Source organism: Ruditapes philippinarum, unplaced genomic scaffold (genome assembly GCF_026571515.1).
Source record: "Ruditapes philippinarum isolate M1 unplaced genomic scaffold, ASM2657151v2 ctg485_1_1_1_1, whole genome shotgun sequence".
Lineage (NCBI taxonomy): Eukaryota > Metazoa > Mollusca > Bivalvia > Venerida > Veneridae > Ruditapes > Ruditapes philippinarum.
In genome coordinates, this window is record NW_026855545.1 from 70294 (window position 1) to 89607 (window position 19314).

Genomic DNA, 19314 nt, shown 5'->3' on the forward strand with positions numbered 1-19314 from the left:
ACTTTTCTACTTATTTGAGGTCATTTCAAGGGCAGATAACTTATATATACTTAAATGAATTCTTGTTTTTACTTCTGGATAATGTTTTTCTTTTTATTGTTGAGTACAATACATAATAACATGGAATTCCTTACATCGTTTCTGTTACTTTTTTTTTCAATGAAAATAAAGGTACTTTAAAATCTTCAAAAATACACCATTTTTTAAGAAAAAATGCACAGGTTAAAAGAAGAAGTGGGAATAAAAACTACCCACTCTAAATTTGCTCTTGAAATTTTGCATATCAACTAAAATGAAGGTAAGCTTCATGAAAAAAAGAAAAAAAATTGTATTGTTTCCATTCATTTTAAATTATCTGCCCTTGAATTTAACAAAAAAGTCCAATTCAAGGGCAGATAACTTGAAAACGAGAACAGTGACCCCAATCTTTTTTTTCCGCGTAAAATGTTTCTGTTATCATATTCTATCAACATTTTCTCTTTTATTTTTCAGTCATAATATACAAACATTCAAATCATAGTACATATAATTGAATACATAAAAAATAATGTCAAATCAATGTTATCAAATTATGACAAGTATATTTGTATCTTAAGATCTTTTTATAAAAGATTTTCACAGAAGAAAATGAGTGCCAAGAAAAACTGATAGTACTATAAAGTGCATAGTAAGTATGAAAGAGAGAAAAGAAAGTGTATAAAGGAAGGAAAGATAAATGAAGAATGAGAAGAAGAAAAAAGAGAGAGAAAAGATAAAGATTAGCTATGTCCCTTTGAAAAGATAGTTGGAAAAAAAATTACATTCATAAAGATATTTGACAAAGCTAATACTTAGTAAAAGAAATATATTTAAAAAAAATAAAAAATGGTGAAAATATAAGGAATGGACTAAACGGAGATAAGAATTGAAGATCCTTTCCTTTTCTATTTGTATATGCATAAATTATATGTCTAAATTGTGTGGTTTTGGGGTCTGTAAAATTTAAGTTTCATTGAAATTTGACCATTTTTCTTCAAAATTTTGTAGATTGTCTTGTATTAATGATATTTCTTTTTCAGTTCTAATCCCGTAAGAGAGGAATGACATAAATTTTTCAAAAGTTGCTATATTTCATTTTAAATATAAAGTATTTACACAGAATTATGATTAAATTTACAGTGTAATGTTTACCTAATATACCGAAACACACCTGTCTTAAGTTTAGAGGTATTTCATAACCTTTAGAGAAAAAAAATGTTTGAATTTTGTTCCAGAAAACTTGTGTTAATTGACATTCCCATATGAAATGTTCAATAGATTCTATCTCTATGGTTGTTAAGTCAAGTTACAACTGTTTTGCACCATTAAAATATGACAATTTGAGCTACAACCTTTGGACAATTGGCGGTGGGAATGTGCTGCCGGTCCATTTGGCCATCAGCTTCGGCGAAGTTTAATTTATTAGAGAGGGGTCACCATGTTTTTCGGGACCCTCTTTTGTTGCTCTTTTGCTATAAAAGGTGCCATATCGCTATTTTGCGGCGCCAACTAAGTATTAACATAAAATAGTAATATAAGTGCAGCTGAATAAGTATGAGTAGGATATATAGATTTGCTGCTGGAAAGATTTGCTGTGTTCTGTTTTGATATAACATTTGTGCTAATTTTAACACAATGTTTAAATAGTTTGTGCTGATAAAAAGATTAATAAATTTGTGCTTATCATATTTGTGCTTGATTTTAACAGAAACTGTTTTGCTTGTACATTTCTATAGTTATATGCTTATGGAGGATTCACGCCAATAATTTCTCCAAACATAGGATTAAGAAGAGAAATAAGATGTTTCATGGAAAATATATGATTAATATAAATTTCTTTAGTGTTTGTGTAATGTTTTTATCTTTTTTACATTAATATGTACGATGACCAGAGGTAGCACAATGGTAATTGCAGTCAAACAAACAGTAATAATTTACTTAACACCTTACAGACAGGGAGAAAGGCAGGACAAGCTTCCCAAATATTGATCAAGTCTATTTCACTATATCCCGTCTTTCTTCACCTGGTCAGTTATTGAAACGCAATGGTTATTGCTGTAAAACAAACAGTATACCTTCTCTACGCCTTACAGACCAGGGAGTAGGGAGGGACAAAATCCCCAATATTGGTCAAGCCTATTTCACTATATTTCCTGTCTTTCTCATCAGCTGTCAGTTACTTTGCGTACCAAAAAAGTACTTTTATATGCCCATTTGAAAAACGGGACGTATTATGGGAACGCCCCCTGGCGGTCGGCAGCGTCAAATTTTTGGTCTGGAGCATATCTCCTAACATGTATGGGAGGGATTTTAATGAAACTTCATAGGAATGTTTATCACTATGAGAGCAGTGTCGCGCACATGAACCAGGTCTCTAGGTCAAAAGGTCAAGATCACACTTAGAGCTCATTGAAAAATGCTTTTCCGGAGCAAAACTTCCACATGTATAGAGGGATTTCAATATTTACTTGGCACAAATGTTCACCATTGCGAGGCAAGAGTGTCGCGCTCAAGATTCAGGCTTGCGGCCAAGGTCAAGGTCACAACATAGAGGTCAAAGTTCAGAATAAAAATGATGAAGATGTGTATTATGGACCATTTAGTCATCATTTATTGAGGGATTGTAACACAAATGGTCACTATCAAGACTATGGCTGTGATACATATAATTTAGGTCAATATTTACAAGGTCAAGGTCACTAAAGATGATGAAATATCCAGATTTTGTGGGGAGCATATCTCCTACATGTATGGAGGGATTTTAATGAAATTTCATAGAAATGTTCACCATAATGAGAAGCCATGTCACGCACATGAACTAGGTCTCTAGGTCAAAGGTCACACTTAGAGCTCATTGTAAAACGCTTATCTGGAGCAAAACTTTCACATACATAGAGGGATTTCAATATAACTTAGCACAAATGTTCACCATTGTGAGGCTGAGTGCCGTGCATAAAATTCAGGTCCCTGCGACCAAGGTCAAGGTCACACATCCTGAACATATCTTCCCTACTGATTTTTTTTAAGGTTCATCTAACAACACAGTGCCAAGAATAAAAACTTGCTTGCTAGATAACACTTATCCATAATGCCCATGTAAAGCTTTCGTAAACGGGCGTATTTTGTGACTATGGCACTCTTGTTTGGTAGTTAAATTTTAGCTTGTGTATATTTTTTTTGATGAAAATTTGAGTTACAACCCTTTGGCACCAAGGCATTGAATGTGTTCTTTAAAAAACATCTTTGAAGGTACATACACAATATGAAAAAATATCAAATATTTTATTGTCAAGTATAATTTTGACTAAAAATGTTGAAGTTGATACATACGAAATTGGGCTTGACAAAAGTTTTTTAACTTGTACTGAAAGTATCCAATTATGTTCAGGTTTTTGGGAATACAACCCTACATGTTTTCATATTCCTGGAGTTTTGAGCCAAAAGAGGCAATTTTTCAGTTAGTTAAAAAATTAAGCTCAGACCCCAAAGACAATGTTTCCTCAAAGTAACTTTTTGATGGCCCATTTTCCGTCTCCATTGTCCGTGGTCCCAATTTTTTAAAACAACTTCTTCCTCCTTTAAAACCACGTCGCCCCAAATTTGTTTCAGGGATGTTCCTTGCATGAACCTCTACCGAAGTTATTCAAAGAATCAAAATTCCATACACATTACAAAAACTCTTCTTGTAAAAATAGAAAGAGCTAGAGCGTAGATATTTGGCATGAAACATCTTCCAGTGGATGTCTACCAAGTTTGTTAAAAAACAGCCCCAGGGTCAAAATTGGCCGCCCCCCAGGGGTCATTGATTTTCCTTTTATGTACAAGGGGTGTTCCAAAATTAATGTTACTTGGCTTCTGTCTCGAGGAAATCGTGCTATATGTACTCAAATCCAATAGATGTCGATAGCGTGAAACCTGGAGAGTAGTATTGGTCAATTTCTCGCTCACAATTACACTGTCTTAATGGTTCTGTGTCCATTGTTTTACAGCGTACTTGTTACACTCAAATATGGTTGGAAAAAAAGAGCTGATAACATGATTGAAATTAGGGCCTATATCAAAGGTAGGTCTCTGCTTGGCTTAAAGCAAAAGGGTATTCATTGCGAGGTGTGTGTTATTTATGGGGAGGTTCAAGTGTCGTATATGACTGTTTGTAGGTTGGTTGGTCGATTTAAGTCGGGACACCAGCAGCTGAAAGATGCTGCTCACACAGGCGGCCCTGCAACAACAACGACAAAACATAACCTTGAAAGAATTCGACAAATCCTGAAGAAAGACACAAGGTATACTGTCAGGCAGTTAGCTAGAATGACAAACTTGCTTTTAGCATGTGTTCATTGCATTTTGAAGAAACATCTTTGGCTAGTTGGATATTACATTTACTAACTGACAACCAAAAGAGGTCCCAAGTTGGAAAGGCCAAACTTTTGTTGAAAAAATATCCGAAATACAGGAAAAAGGCTTTCGAAAATTTGGTCACAGGTGACGAAACATGGGTGTATTTTTTCGAACCAAAACGAAAATGCTCTGGTCAAATCTGGGCCACCAAAAATGCAAGGCGCCCTAGCATTGCTAAAAGAATACGAACCCTGAAAAATGTTTTGTAAGTAATATTCTTAAATAACATGGGCCAGTCGTGCAAATTGCGGTGCCAAAAGGTAGAACTGTCAACGGCAATTACCATAGAGACATTGTACTTCGCAAACTTAAGAAACACTTTAAACACCGCTGCCCACAAATAGGTTTGAAGTACCTCAGACTCTTGCATGACAATGCGCCAGCTCACAAGGCACAAATTGTAACGGAGTTTTTGAAGGGGGAAATGGTGACTGTCCTCCCTCACCCGTCTTTTTCACCAGACCTACATGTTGCCCCCTGTGACTATTTCTTGTTCTCGAAACTTATATTTCACCTGTCTGGAAGAAAATACAAATAAAGAAATGCTCTGGGCTCTGTCTGATGAGTATACCCATTGAAGAGTACCAAAACTGTTTCAAAAAGTACCATCTAGATTGATTGGCTGAAAACGTGCATTAGGGTAGATGGGGAGTACTTTGAGGGGCAGGACAAATTAAAGTGATCTTAACGACTTATATTGAAGAGAAAACACAAAAGTAACATTAACTTTGGAGCACGTCTTGTATATACACAATCATGTAGTAAAAACTAAATAAAATCTTCTTGTGAAAATCCTTAAGAGCTAAAGTGTAGATATTTGGCATGAAAAATCTTCTTAAAAGTGAATGTCTACCAAGTTTGTTCAAATAAAAGCCCTAGGGTCAAAATTGGCCCAGCCCCAGGGGTCATTGATTTTCCTTATATGTATATAGTAAAACTTTAAAAAATCTCCTCATGAAACTCCAAAAGAGGTAGAGCTTAGATATTTGGCATGAAGCATGTTCTATGTTTGTTGAAATAAAACCCCTAGGGTCAAATTGGCCGGAGGTTAACAGTTCAATCCCCAGCCAGGTCAATGTTTGTTTTCCTTCTCTTTTTCTGTCATCTTTTTATTAGCTCACCTCTCACTTAGTGACAGGCTGAACTGTTTAATAAAATGGCTGCCTGAGAGCTAAAATTAGTAAACAACAACATCTGAACCACTAGTTCAGTTTTAAAATACATTTGTAGCTAGTTTAACACAAAAATTTCCTTGGTGACAGTACACAAAAAATTGTTCAGATTAAGCTGTTCCTTGTTTTCAAATTGTGCTTTCTATGCTACTGCGTTACTAACCAGTAAAGGCTATTTTTGAATATTTTGACATCATGTTGGTAATTTACATAGGTTGTGAGTGATGTTTGTAATGTGTAAATTGCTTTTTTTTTGGTAACTTTACACACTTTTCTTGTAACTACATTTTCACAATTTTCATGAAAGTTAGCATGAATCTGGAGGGTGCTGGTTTAAAGTCAACGTCCATATTAATATTGGTTTGAGGTAGGGTCACAATATGACACAGGTATGAAACTGCAGCATAGTGTCTGTTATAACCATTTGTTTCATTTCATTTTGGTTTCATTCTACTAGAAGGTCTTGTTTGATTTTAATGGTCCAGATCAAGCAAGGTTAAATGGAGTTATAGCCCTAGAAGGAGCAAGACCAGCAATAATTTACCAATTTTTCAACAAAATGGCTTTATAATGTTGGATGGATACAAAATCTGCAGGCACTGGTTTGATTTTTTAGCTCACCTGATCTTGCTCAGGGTGAGCTTTTAGGATCGTTGAATATCTGTCATCCGTCCACACTTGTTCGTTAACACTCTAGCGGTCACATTTTTGCCTCAGTCATCATCAAACTTTGTCAGGATGATCTAGTTGATAGCTCGAATGAGTACGAACATGGGTCATCTCGGATGAAAAACTAGGTCACAGGAGCTAAAAATAGAAAAACTTTGTTAAAACTCTAGCGGTCACATTTTTGACTTAATCATCATCAAACTTGGTCAGGATGCTTGTCTAGTTGATAGCTCAGATGACTTCGAACATGGGTCATTTCGGATCAAAAACTAGGTCACCAGAGCTAAAAATAGAAAAACCTTGTTAACACTCTAGCGGTCACATTTTTGCATCAATCATCATCAAACTTGGTCAGGATGCTTGTCTAGGTAATTGCTGGGATGAGTTCGAACATGGGTCATCTCAGACGAAAAACTAGGTCACAGGAGCTAAAAATAGAAAAATCTTGTTGACACTAGTGGTCACATTTTTGGCTTGTTGGCTTGCAGCCACTTGTTTTGAATAACTTGTTCCGGTAAGGTGGTTTCCTGTTTCCACTTGTAAGTGCATGATTGAACGGGCAACCAGCTGCAATCGTGCCAATCGCAACTTTTCGGCCTTTTCCGTCACTCTTCGGATTAATGATAATAGCCGATGTAGTTCCAATTGCAATCGTGACAATTCGGGCGATTCCGTCATACTGCGGAATCAGACGAAGTAATATTACGGAAATTTAAGCTATTTTAGTTACTTCGGTAATCCCAGTTTGTTTATATAAATAGGATTTCTATTTTTACTTGATTTATCGGCTTAAATCGTAATAAATTATAAACGTAATTGTTCCGTTTCAATTGTTTTTCAAGACGCAAAAGTTAGTTTCTTTTATAATTGTTTTTTGTCTGTATTAGTTTTATACAATAGATAATGGTGACTGTAGTAGTATTCCGTCTTCAAAGGGTGGTCCTGCTTACCAAATCACGCATGATCGAGTTATATTTAGATCTACTGAACGCAATTCAACTTCTTGGTGAGGTAATCTAAAAAAAGCCCATGCATATCATTAACCTTGCCACGATAGCGCATCGTATTTGTGATCGTGTAACATAGTTGATACATGCTTATTAATTGGTACCACGTAACGAAGTATTTTAGTGCATTTTTACTTGTCTATAAAGCAAACGAATGATTTCTCTGCGAAAAAGGGGAAATGAAATGTGCACACTTGATTCACCATTGATCATTTTCTTTATTAGTTTTATACAATAGAGAATAGATTTCAAATCGTTTTGACAAAAAATATTCGTTTTTCCCCCAAAAAAAACCCAACAACTAAATAAACCCTTTATGATATACAAATACCGTAATTCAAAAAAATTGTGATAATAAATTGAAACAAAAAAACATTTTTTTAAAGGGTTTGGATGAAGGCACAACTGTGCAAGCCTTTCCTTTTAAAAGGAAACTTTATTGACTTAATTATCATCAAACTTAGTCAGGATGCATGTCTAGGTAATTGTTCGGATGAGTTCGAACATCTCGGATGAAAAACTAGGTCACAGGAGCTAAAATTAGAAAAATCTACGCTCATTGTCTATATAAATACAAAACATAAACCACAAAAGTCAAATCAAATATAGCATGAATACATATGTGATGAGAGATAAATAAGCTTTGTCAATAACATTTTATGTGTGACAAAAACTAATAGTCATAAGTACAATTCGTCACAGTTTCATTACTCTGACAATTTCTAAATATCACATACTAGTATTTGAGTGTTTTTTTTTAACAATATGTCTCTAATGAAGGTAATACAAACATACAAATTATAGCAGTTAGTTGGATCTGATTTTTATAGCACAACTAAGATAACATGCTAATTTGTTTAGTTACTGACATTAATTCAAGAAATTTGAACATGCTAATAATAACTGTCTATGCAACATTCCTGATCCATCTATACTTTGGACACATAATATCAAAATGGAAGTCATCTTCAATATCAGAAGAATTACATATTTCACAACGTCTTTCAATTCTATTTTGTCCATACCTTCCTGTTTGGATGCGTAACATGTGAGCGGATAGTCTAATTTTGTAATAAGTTGTCTAAATAATATGTTTTTAAAGATCCTGTATGCTGTAATTAAGATTGTTACACTTTTGAGTGAAATTTTATATATATGTATATATAATATGCTTCGAAAACAATTTTCAAACATCGAAGAATATGTAAAATATGTACTGCAAAAATTTGGCCACATTATACATGTATGTTATATTTATAATATAAAACCATAAAAAATGAGTTACAGGATCTTTAACATTATGTATTTTTCGTATCCTTTTTGGGAAGAAAATGAGCATTTAATTTAAATTATTTGATTAATATAGGTATCTATTGGCTGAATAATGCTAAATCTAATAACACATATGCATGGTACCTGATAATTTAAAGTGTAATAAAATCAAAACTACATGGTTAAGGTATTTTTTAGAAGATCAACAAATATACTTTTGAGAAAATTTAGGTATGAAACTTTGAAAATAGGCACACATTTTGGTAAATTTTATTGACCTTGATCCTTTTTGATCTTGTTTATCATATTTTAGGAATTTTTGAAATTAAGCTTTCTAAGTATAGAAAAATGGTCAAACACGTGTTAAAATGGGTGGGTAGGGTAACATTTTTGTGTCGCCTTGAAAAAGGCGATATACAGGGGTTACTTTTGTAGTCGTCGTTGTCGGCGTGCCCTTAAGCTTGTCCGGAGCATAAGTCAGTCATTATAAGTTGGATTGACTTCAAACTTGGTATGCATGCTTCTTATAATGACCCGAAGTGCAGTGCACAAGAACCGGTACTTTGCCCTTTTTTTTGAGTTATTGCCCTTTGTTAATTTTCATACTTTATTTTTGTCCGGGCCATTTCTCCTAAAGTATAAAATCTATGGACTTGAAACTTCATAGGATGATAGATCTCATTAAGAAGAAGTGCAGTGCACAAGTACTGGTACTCTGCATTTCTTATTTTTTGAGTTACTGCCCTTTGTTAATTTTCATATTTTATTTTTGTCCGGGCCATTTCTCCTAAAGTATAAAAGCTATGGACATGAAACTTCATAGGATGATAGATCTCATTAAGAAGAAGTGAAGTGCACAAGTACTGGTACTCTGCATTTCTTATTTTTTGAGTTACTGCCCTTTGTTAATTTTCATATTTTATTTTTGTCCGGGCCATTTCTCCTAAAGTATAAAAGCTATGGACATGAAACTTCATAGGATGATAGATCTCATTAAGAAGAAGTGCAGTGCACGAGAACTGGTACTCTGCATTTCTTACTTTTTTAGTTATTGCCCTTTGTTAATTTTTATACTTTATTTTTGTCCAGGCCATTTCTCATAAATTATAAAAGCTTTAGACTTAAAACTTAATAGGATGATAGATCTTATTGATAAGAAGTGCAGTGCACAGAAACTGCTGCTCTGCATTTCTTATTTTTTGAGTTATTGCCCTTTGTTGATTTTCAAATTTTATTTTTGTCGTGGCCATTTCTCCTAAACTATATTGTTCACAAGGCGACACACCCGACTCGCGGAGTTCTAGTTATACATACATGTTTTTCATAAATTTTGAGTAGATAACAATCATTTTGGTTATGTGGATTGTTAGCTGGATGTTACTTCTTGTTTCTTACCAAAATTAAATTGAAAAACATTTTTCATAATGATTGCATTTTAGATTATTTAAAGGTTCCTTATTTGTGAAATATGGCCTTTCTAACATCCAAAAGATGTTCTGAAAAGTGGACATAACTTGATTTCCAAGTAAAATTTGTTTAAATTTTGTCTTTTGATAATATCAAAAAAATCTAAAATCCAATAAATTGAGATTTAATATCCGAATAATACAATACAAAACGAGACAATGAGTGTTTTTTGTTGCTTCAAACACGTATACGTGCGTACATGTTTGCAAAAAATCGACTATTACCATTAAAATATTTTGCAAATAAAAAAGAAGATTTAAACAAATAACGAAAGTAAGGCTTGAACCGTTGACCTTTCTTATAATTATAATAGGCAACCACTTAACCAACTATGCTTTTGCGTATCATCGTCGGTACAGTATTATATTTTGTATATACTACATACTGGTATGTAGATAGCCTGGTTTCGGATGTGATTACGGTATCCTGTAAGTTAGTGAGTCTTTTCAAAATATCAAATATATGTTCTTGTTTATTGATTCTCGTAAATAACACGGACAGAACCTAAGAAGAATCAAATATTTAATTAAATATGAGTGCTATAATGAATTCATAATTGACAGGTCAATAAAATGAAACTACGTTAGTATAAATTGTTCAAATAGTTGATAATAAAGATAACTACTGTAATTATGTGATACTAAAAGTGTATATTTTTGTCGTTATTTTCTTTCATGTTGTCGACGACTTGGCAGAAATCAGGCACCATAGTTTACTTCTACTTTATCGACAGTTGGGTGCAGAAAAGAATAACCTAATACGACAATCGGCAGTGTAATTATTCTGCGCGTTAGCGATATTCTTTATTTTGATAGGTTATAAACGGCCTTCGTGGACAATTCCTAAACGCATCACTCGGTATAGACACAGAGCATCAAAAGAAGATTTCCGCTTGGCTAAACTTCGGTTCACCAAGGACATGTTGACTGGTTAAGGTCCGACAGCTGTTTTTGTACATATAGGTCAACCTAATACCACATTGCGTTTGTGAGTTACAAACTGCTACAAATTGCGTATGGGAGTTACAACCTACTACCACATTGCGTTTGGGAGTTACAACCTACTACTACATCGCGTTTGGGAGTTACAACCTACTACCACATTGCGTTTGGGAGTAACAAACTACTACAAATTGCGTGTAGGAGTTAAAACCTACTGCCACATTGCGTTTGGGAGTTACTAACTACTACCACATTGCATTTGGGAGTTTCAACCTACTACCACATTGCTTTTGGGAGTTACAACCTACTACTACATCGCGTTTGGGAGTTTATCCTACAACACATTGCGTTTGTAAATTACAAACTACTACCACATTGCGTTTGGGGGTTACAAACTACTACCACATTGCGTTTGTGAGTTACAAACTACTACCACATCGCGTTTGGGAGTTACAACCTACTACCACATTGCATTTGGGAGTAACAAACTACTACCACATTGCGTTTGGGAGTTCATCCTACTACCACATTGCGTTTGGAAGTTACAAACTACTACCACATTGCGTTTGGGAGTTACAAACTACTACCACATTGCGGTTGGGAGTTACAAACTACTACCACATTGCATTTGGGAGTTACAAACTACTACCACATTGAGTTATGGAGTTCATCCTACTACCACATTGCGTTTGGAAGTTACAACCTACTACCACATTGCGTTTGGGAGTTACAAACTACTACCACACTGCGTTTGGGAGTTACAAACTACTACCATATTGCGTTTGGTAGTTACAAACTACTACCACATTGCGTTTGGGAGTTACAAACTACTACCACACTGCATTTGGGAGTTAAGCTCTCTCGCATTCGACCGTCTAGACTGAAACCGAGGGGAGTACAAGGTTGCAAGAGCCCCTAGTACGAATAGACTGCTTGGCACAAACATCCCTTATCAGAGCTAACCTCATTGATTACTGTATGTTATGGTGCTCAATGACTGCTGACCAGTGACCTTCATTTGACACAAAATTGATGTCTTTGGCAAAAACTCTGTGGAAATTGCACGGAGGAAAATTATCACTACTTTGTGCTTCAAAATTAACACTTTAAGCACATGACTGGTGACATGCTCGAGGTCCGTACTCGACAACAAAAGCTGCCTTAACGGGCGGATGGACCCTCGTTAAGCAACAGCTACATACATTCCTACGCATCAAAACTCCCAACTAATGTTAAATAGTCCATACCGCTTATACCGATATCATTTTTCAATAAATTAATAAATAAATAAAATAGATATATAATTAAAAAATGATTTTGTTTTAAATCAAACAAATTATGCGAAGTAAACAAGAAGCAAATAGATAAATACAGAGGAGTAAAATAATAGTTTATTTACTGAATGTTATAACTGTTAAATAAATAAAATAGTTTTAATAAAGTTCTTTCTTAAAATGATTACAATTTACAAATTGCTAGAGTGCTTTGACTTTTTATTTTTAGTAAAAACATTTGTCATGATCATAAAACATGGAAACAATATGGTCACACACCTATTGATTATTGTTTTACAAAGTGATTTATCAAGCGGTTAAAATATGTCGTCTATGAATTGTCTTTATTTGAACGGAAAGTGATCACGGATCTTTTAAACAATACCTAATTTACATTAGACATTTCATATTGATCAATTAATTGTGAATACAATATGGCTGAAAAGTTGAATTCCTAAAGTTTGGATATGATCTATTTTAATTATAACCATAAAATGTCATTTAATTTATTCAACTTACAAGCAAACTGCAGACGACATTCTTAAATAAGTTAACAGGATGGAGAAGGTGAAGTCAGCGTTAAGTTTAAGTTGTATAAAATCGGCAAGTATCTGCTTACTGTTATTTATTTGAAGTTATAAAGAAAATAACAAAATTAATCAATCATTTGTGTTTCAAAATTTAATTAAAGAGGTGATTCAAAGCGAAGGAGAGAACACAACTCTTTATTTAAGGAAATTGCGATTACGTTTCCGAGGGAAGTGTTTTAATAATTTTATAATATCAACAGGAATTTCACGGTGCGTAATCGTTTCGGGCTGATTTGCAATATTTCCCGTTCTTGGACTGATTTGGATTTATTGGCACCGGTTGATTAAGATAAAATGGATTTTTAGCTTGACAAGGTAAGAGAATACATAAAGTAAACACATTTACATATTTAGTCTTTGAATATTCTACTTGCATGGAATAGAACATTGTAATGTTTAAGGAATTCATATACAACTTGATAGGGTTTGTTAAGTGCATCTGTTTATAGTGAAGCAATGACCTTTTGGGAAAATTCATAAGCAAAATCATGATTAATTGAAAACGGGATAATTTATTTTGCCGAAAACAATATAATAACATACATATAAAATAATTTTCCCATATGTGGGCAAAACAACATAATTACATACATATAAAAATAATTTCCCCCATATCTGGATGAAAAACAGCTAACAATAATAATATACAGATAAAATAACAATTACATACTTATCTAAGTTAATGAAGTAACAGCATAATCTGTCAAAACATTGTTTTAAAATTAATACAAAACATTGTTTTAATATTGACTATTGGTAAACCTTGAGAAAACACATTGAGGAGGAGGAAAACGGGAGGTTGTGAGCAGATGTAGCTTGCTTTTCACTTCTAAAATTTTTTCCAGAAAGGCTGATGCCGTTAATTGATCGGTTGTCAGAGAGCACGTGATGTTAAGGGTGCTCTCAGATTGGCCGATGCCCAATACATAAATTAACCTAAATTAAGAGTCGGTTGTTCAACAATGACATAAAATATTTTATCTATCTATAAAATACATTTATCAGTTGGAATCGAAAAACAGATTTCACATGTCAGTAAAGTAGTAGTAAACACTAGCATAAAATTGCCAAAAAAGTCATTATTATCTATGATTTTTCAGGTATTTCATGATCATTTATAGAAAACAATCATTCCGCGATAATTTAATGGTTTTAGTAAAATGTTGTGTCCAGTAATGAATTTGTAGTAGATCTACGTATTTTTATGACAACCCTGTAAATTTGTTACGGCACCGGATTGATTCATATTAAGGGCCTAAATAAAACTCACTACAACTCTCGATCACCGAATTCAAATGTTGAACAAAGGCACTTCACTTAAATCTTTCAAGTTGTATATACATATAAAAGGTATAAAATTCAAAAATCTAGTTTATAGTTGCAAATGCCAGTAGTCAAAGTCAAAGCAACATACGTTTACATATAAAACTATCGGCAGATTTATAGTCTTGTTTGTAGTCTTGTCAACGTGTTTTATTATACAGATATGTACATGGGTTATATAACTACATGTATATAGTAAGTGTAGCGAACCAACGTTTATGGATGACCGTAATATGCTTCTTTAGAAACTATTTAGGCTTCTTTTAATATATGTACATATATAAGAATTTAAAATCAACGTATGGAGCGCATTGTCGAGAAAATGAACCATAAGGTTTTCGATTTCGCGTTACGTTTATCTACACATGAATTTGAAAATAGGAAAAAGTCTATTAATATCATGACATTTAATTATCTGATTATGACATTTGCAAATGTTTGTTTTAGTGGGTAAAGGGGGTGCCAAAAGCAGTCTCAAAATTCCAAACAATCTAGAACCGTAATTGTGATAACATATATATACTGTATATACACGTTTTGATTGACTATTTCTGAAAGGAAATTGAATAAACAAATGTTTAAGAAATTTAACTTGCAGCATAAATATCTAGATACCAGTATGTGGAAATATGCCCCAATCTAATTACGGATTAATGGAAGATCCTATGAACTTCCCCTTATGAATTATTAACAGGAAATCCTTTAACCTGGATATATCAAAACTTTTAGATGACAACGTCATCAGCCTCTTTGACCATTATTTATGTAATGCCTGCAGAAGATTTTGTTTTGAAGAGTCAACTTCTGCATCAAATTAAGCTTAATTGCAAGAACAATTTCTCTTTGAATTTTCCAGCATAGTTATTTCATTTGTCCCGATTAAAAGGAAATAATAATAAGGTAGGGAAACAAATCTACTACCGCTACTATATAGTTATATCCCAATCCCTCTCTATTAAACAACACTTTGACAAAACTATAAATATGTCGATAGTTTCATATAAAAATATGTTGCTTTGACTTTGCATACTGGCATTTGCAACTATAAACTAGATTTTTGACATTATATATTTTAATATTTGATATATAATTTAATATATATTTTTAATATTTAATATATATTAAAATATTAAAAATTTAAGATATAACAAGCAATTATCATAGTATTGCAAGCAATCCATAAGTCCCCTACCGGTAAGAACCCCAGCAACATTCTGATGGGCCATTGGCCATTCAATTTTACCAGTGAATGAATGACATGAATGAACTTAAATCTTTTCGAGTTCTAAGTTTGTCTATATCACAGTAATGTGTTAAGTTTCCCTGTCTAGTTTATACAACAGATAATCAAAAGGTCCAATTTTCTCAGGATGAATAAGAATAACTAATATTTCAACTTTCTCTATTTGAAGTAAATTTGTTGGAAAAAATCTTTAACAGTGATCTCAGAAAACAGTTTTTATGAACATACAGACAGACATACATACAGACAGATTGAAGGTGACTCTAAAGTTATTTTTTCAAACATGCCTGTTACCAAAATATAACATACTTTAATGCAAAATTCTTAAAGACAAGATAACTTTTGAAATAAAGATGCTAGATTTATAAACATTGTCATAAGTGAGTTTTACTTTAAGTTTAAAGATACCATTTATAGTCACAAAGAAGATAAGTAAAAAAATAACAATTTTCAAATATAGCATTAACTATAATGTATAGTAAGTAACAAAGATGAAAATTGAAAAAAAATTATTGTAGGTTTTGATAATGAATGTTTATTTTGAATTCGGAGAAAATCCACGAAGAAAAAATTAGAAAGTTAAAGAATGAATTAGAAAGATTCAAAGTTTAAGGAGGAGATAGTTCTGGAAATATGGATTCGTGTCATATTATTACGATGTGGGATTTTAAAGTAAATCCTATAAGGAATGAAGAAGTTGAAGTAAAAAAATACAATTTCTCGTAAAAAATCTAAGTTCAAGGGAGACATAATTCTTGAAATAGTTTTGCTAGAGTATTTACCTTCTCAAAAATGTTCAGTGATAATAAAAAACATATATATGAAGTTTGGAGTAGATACATTAAGAAATAAAGAAGTTATTTAAAAAAAGACAACATTATTTTCATAAAAATTCTAAGTTCATGGGAGGTAATTCTGATAATTTTTGTGCTAGAGTTGTAAAACTTGTCACATATGATGTGGTTGATGACCAGAAACTTATGTTTAAAGTTTGAAGTAAACACCTTAAGAAATAAAGAACTTATAGTGAAAAAGCTTAAAAATTTAAATCAGAAATCTTGAAATTCAGTCTATTTGTTGCCATAGCAACCAGAATTTTCAACATAAGAAGAAAAGAAAAAGATGTGCATAATCTCCAGATTGCCATCTACCCATATTTCAAGTTTCATAAAAAATAGATTCAGTACTTTTTGAGTTATCGCTGGATCCTGTGTATGTGTTAAATTTGCCATATTTTCAGACTTTTTGTTGCCATAGCAACCATAATTTTCAACATAGGAAGAAAAGAAAAAGACGTGCATAATCTCCATACTGCCATATATCGAGTTTCATAAAAAAAAATTCAGCACTTTTTGCGTTATCGCGGGATCCAGTTTTGTGGACGGACGGACAGACAGACAGACGGACGGAGGTTAAACCTAAAGTTCCCTCCGGTTAAACCGGTAGGGGACTAATAATATATATACAAATTGATAGATTTAGTGAAATGCCCTTGTTAAACCGAATAAAGTTGTATATGAATTCCTTAAACATTGCAATGTTCCATGCAAGTAGAATATTCAAAGACTAAAAGATGTAGATGTGTTTACTTTATATATTTTCTTACCTATTTTCTTACCTTGTCAAGCTAAAAATCATTTTTATAATAATCAACCGGTGCCAATAAATCCAAATCAGTTCAGGAGTGGGAAAATATTCCAAATCAGCCCGAAACGAGTACGCACCGTGAATTTGTTCATTTCGCTGTATTAAACTAATCATCGGTTTTTATTTCATTGAATAAACAACAACAACAACAAACTGATTTTGATTAAACTGAATATACAAAAGGATGTTCAAACTTTTGTATTTGTAGATTTCATTATATCCTGAAATGCTCTCATTTGGTTTGCTCTTCTAGTTTTTACGCCGATGTTATAACAATTTTATAATATATCCCGACTGTCTTTGCACTTAACCGATTTTGCTTGAAAATTAACCAGTAATTATACCAATATCTCCGTTTACATGACTACTAAACCCTTGTGATTTTTGAGACAAATGACTGACCAATTTGACCATTTGAAACGGAGACATTACACCTGTTCGGAGGATGGAACCATCGACCCCTGAATTACTAATGCTCTCCTCAGTCCGGTAAGCGGGCGGAATTTCACCTAATTAGGATATAACTAACACTAAGATAACTTATTAAGCTAGATACTCGATGTATTTTTTTCTTTTGAATGTTTGTTAAATAAAATTAAGTGTATGAAATCAAGATAACAATTAACCCGTCCCAGAATATCTGCACATATTTAAGAATCTAGTAGATATGGTAGAAACAGACATGAACGACATGTACGCACATGCCAGCTTTGTAATATGCGAAATATTGAAGACGAAGTTAATTTTATACTTGTTTGTATTCTGTACAAGGAAATCCGTACTAAATTCATTAAAAAATTGTATTATATAAGACAAAATATGTATAAATTCATAGAAATTACTTCAGTCATGTACGGTGGCATAAAAGTGACATTTGCATTTTTTTTCGTATATAAATGAACCATCGACCCCTGAATTACTAATGCTATTTACTTATGGTATTTTGTTTGTTTGTTGTACATATTTTTTTTAGTGTTGAATACATATTGCATACATTTTTTTTTGCATACATATTTTATTTTAGTTTGGCATTCATATTTTATTTTAGTTTTTCGGATATATTTTTTTTAATTTAACAAAAGCATTCAATTTGCAGAAAAAAACAGATTCTGCTCTAAAACCAGATATACATGTATGCAGCTACATAAAATTGTTTAGTTTAGAAAAATCGCTTTAATAATGATGGAAAAATAAGGTGATTGAACTCGACGTACACCTTTTTTTACTTTCGTTTTCGATGTTTTGCGGGGCTATTTCCGATGGACGCTCTACAACAGATATATATGGAGTAACAAGGCGGCCAAAATTGCATAATGACTTAAATCTTGCCATAATGGCCTTGGAATACCCTTGATTTTGTTACGTATATATAGTAACGTAGGTATTAATACGCCATTATCGGCGTTACTACGCATTTTGTTTCGCGTGATTAAGCCTTTTGTTTCTTTCTTTCGATTGTGCCATTGCAATATTTTATCTTATATAATGTGATGCTATAAGCCTTTCGTATAATACAGTGGTTTATTCAGATTTTAGCATTCAACTCAATTTGCTTATTTCAGAAAATTCAGGGAGGTTCAATTGTTCCTGCCATTTATACAAAACCCCCGTCAAAGTCGTACAAATTGTCGGACAATCACTACTTCTACATCAAAGATTTGAAGCAACTTCCTGGTAATTTACCGGAGCCTCGTCCACAAAACAAAACAAAAACAGAAACAATAGACATTGTTGAGTATATGCTAGTAGATGATAAAGCTATACGGGTACGTATATGAAACAATACTTGTTTTTAAATTTCACCGACTTTTTCTATTGTACTACTTCTAAGTATTTGTTTCCATATCAGTAACTAATTGCTATGCACAGGCGTTCAGTTGACTTCACAATTATAATGTCGTCCATCGCGTTAAAAAGCCGACACATGACAATGCAAAGTAACATCGCGACAACACTTTCGCAGACGCGGTGGGTCCAAATAACTCACAACTCACTATGTACATCAGATGCGAACCTAAAAATCAACTTCAGTTTTTCTTAAAAGCAAAAACTTCAGCATCAGTTGATATATGCTCGTATCTTCACATAAACTGCAATCTAACTGTAACCTCTATGTTTCTTTTTTATTTTACATTTTACACATGTACAGACATAAACTAACCCAAATAAAATAATTCTAACACAACTGTGGTGGCACTTATTTAAATTATACAGATTAAGCATCAAGATAGTTCAGTTCTAATAAAATAGCCAGGAAGAAACGAAACAAGTCACGGGAATTTCCATTTTTTCA

The 19314-nt window shown here is 33.0% G+C and overlaps 1 protein-coding gene and 1 long non-coding RNA gene across 4 annotated transcripts in view; both read left to right on the top strand.

Moving 5' to 3' along the window:
- The first annotated feature begins 3630 nt into the window (after nt 1–3630).
- Nucleotides 3631–9961, top strand: LOC132743675 (uncharacterized). Its single transcript, XR_009627602.1, has 2 exons — nt 3631–6320; nt 6386–9961. It is a non-coding gene; the product is annotated as an uncharacterized LOC132743675 (long non-coding RNA).
- A 2477-nt stretch (nt 9962–12438) lies between these two features.
- Nucleotides 12439–19314, top strand: part of LOC132743672 (hillarin-like) — a 51356-nt gene continuing 44480 nt past the window's right edge. Inside the window, exons 1-2 of one of the 3 annotated variants that reach the window (XM_060732223.1) lie at nt 12439–12821; nt 18584–18787. In XM_060732223.1, coding sequence (XP_060588206.1) covers nt 12777–12821; nt 18584–18787 — 249 coding nt within the window. In that variant the 5' untranslated portion in view covers nt 12439–12776. The other 2 variants (XM_060732224.1, XM_060732225.1) reach the window with 2 other exon arrangements.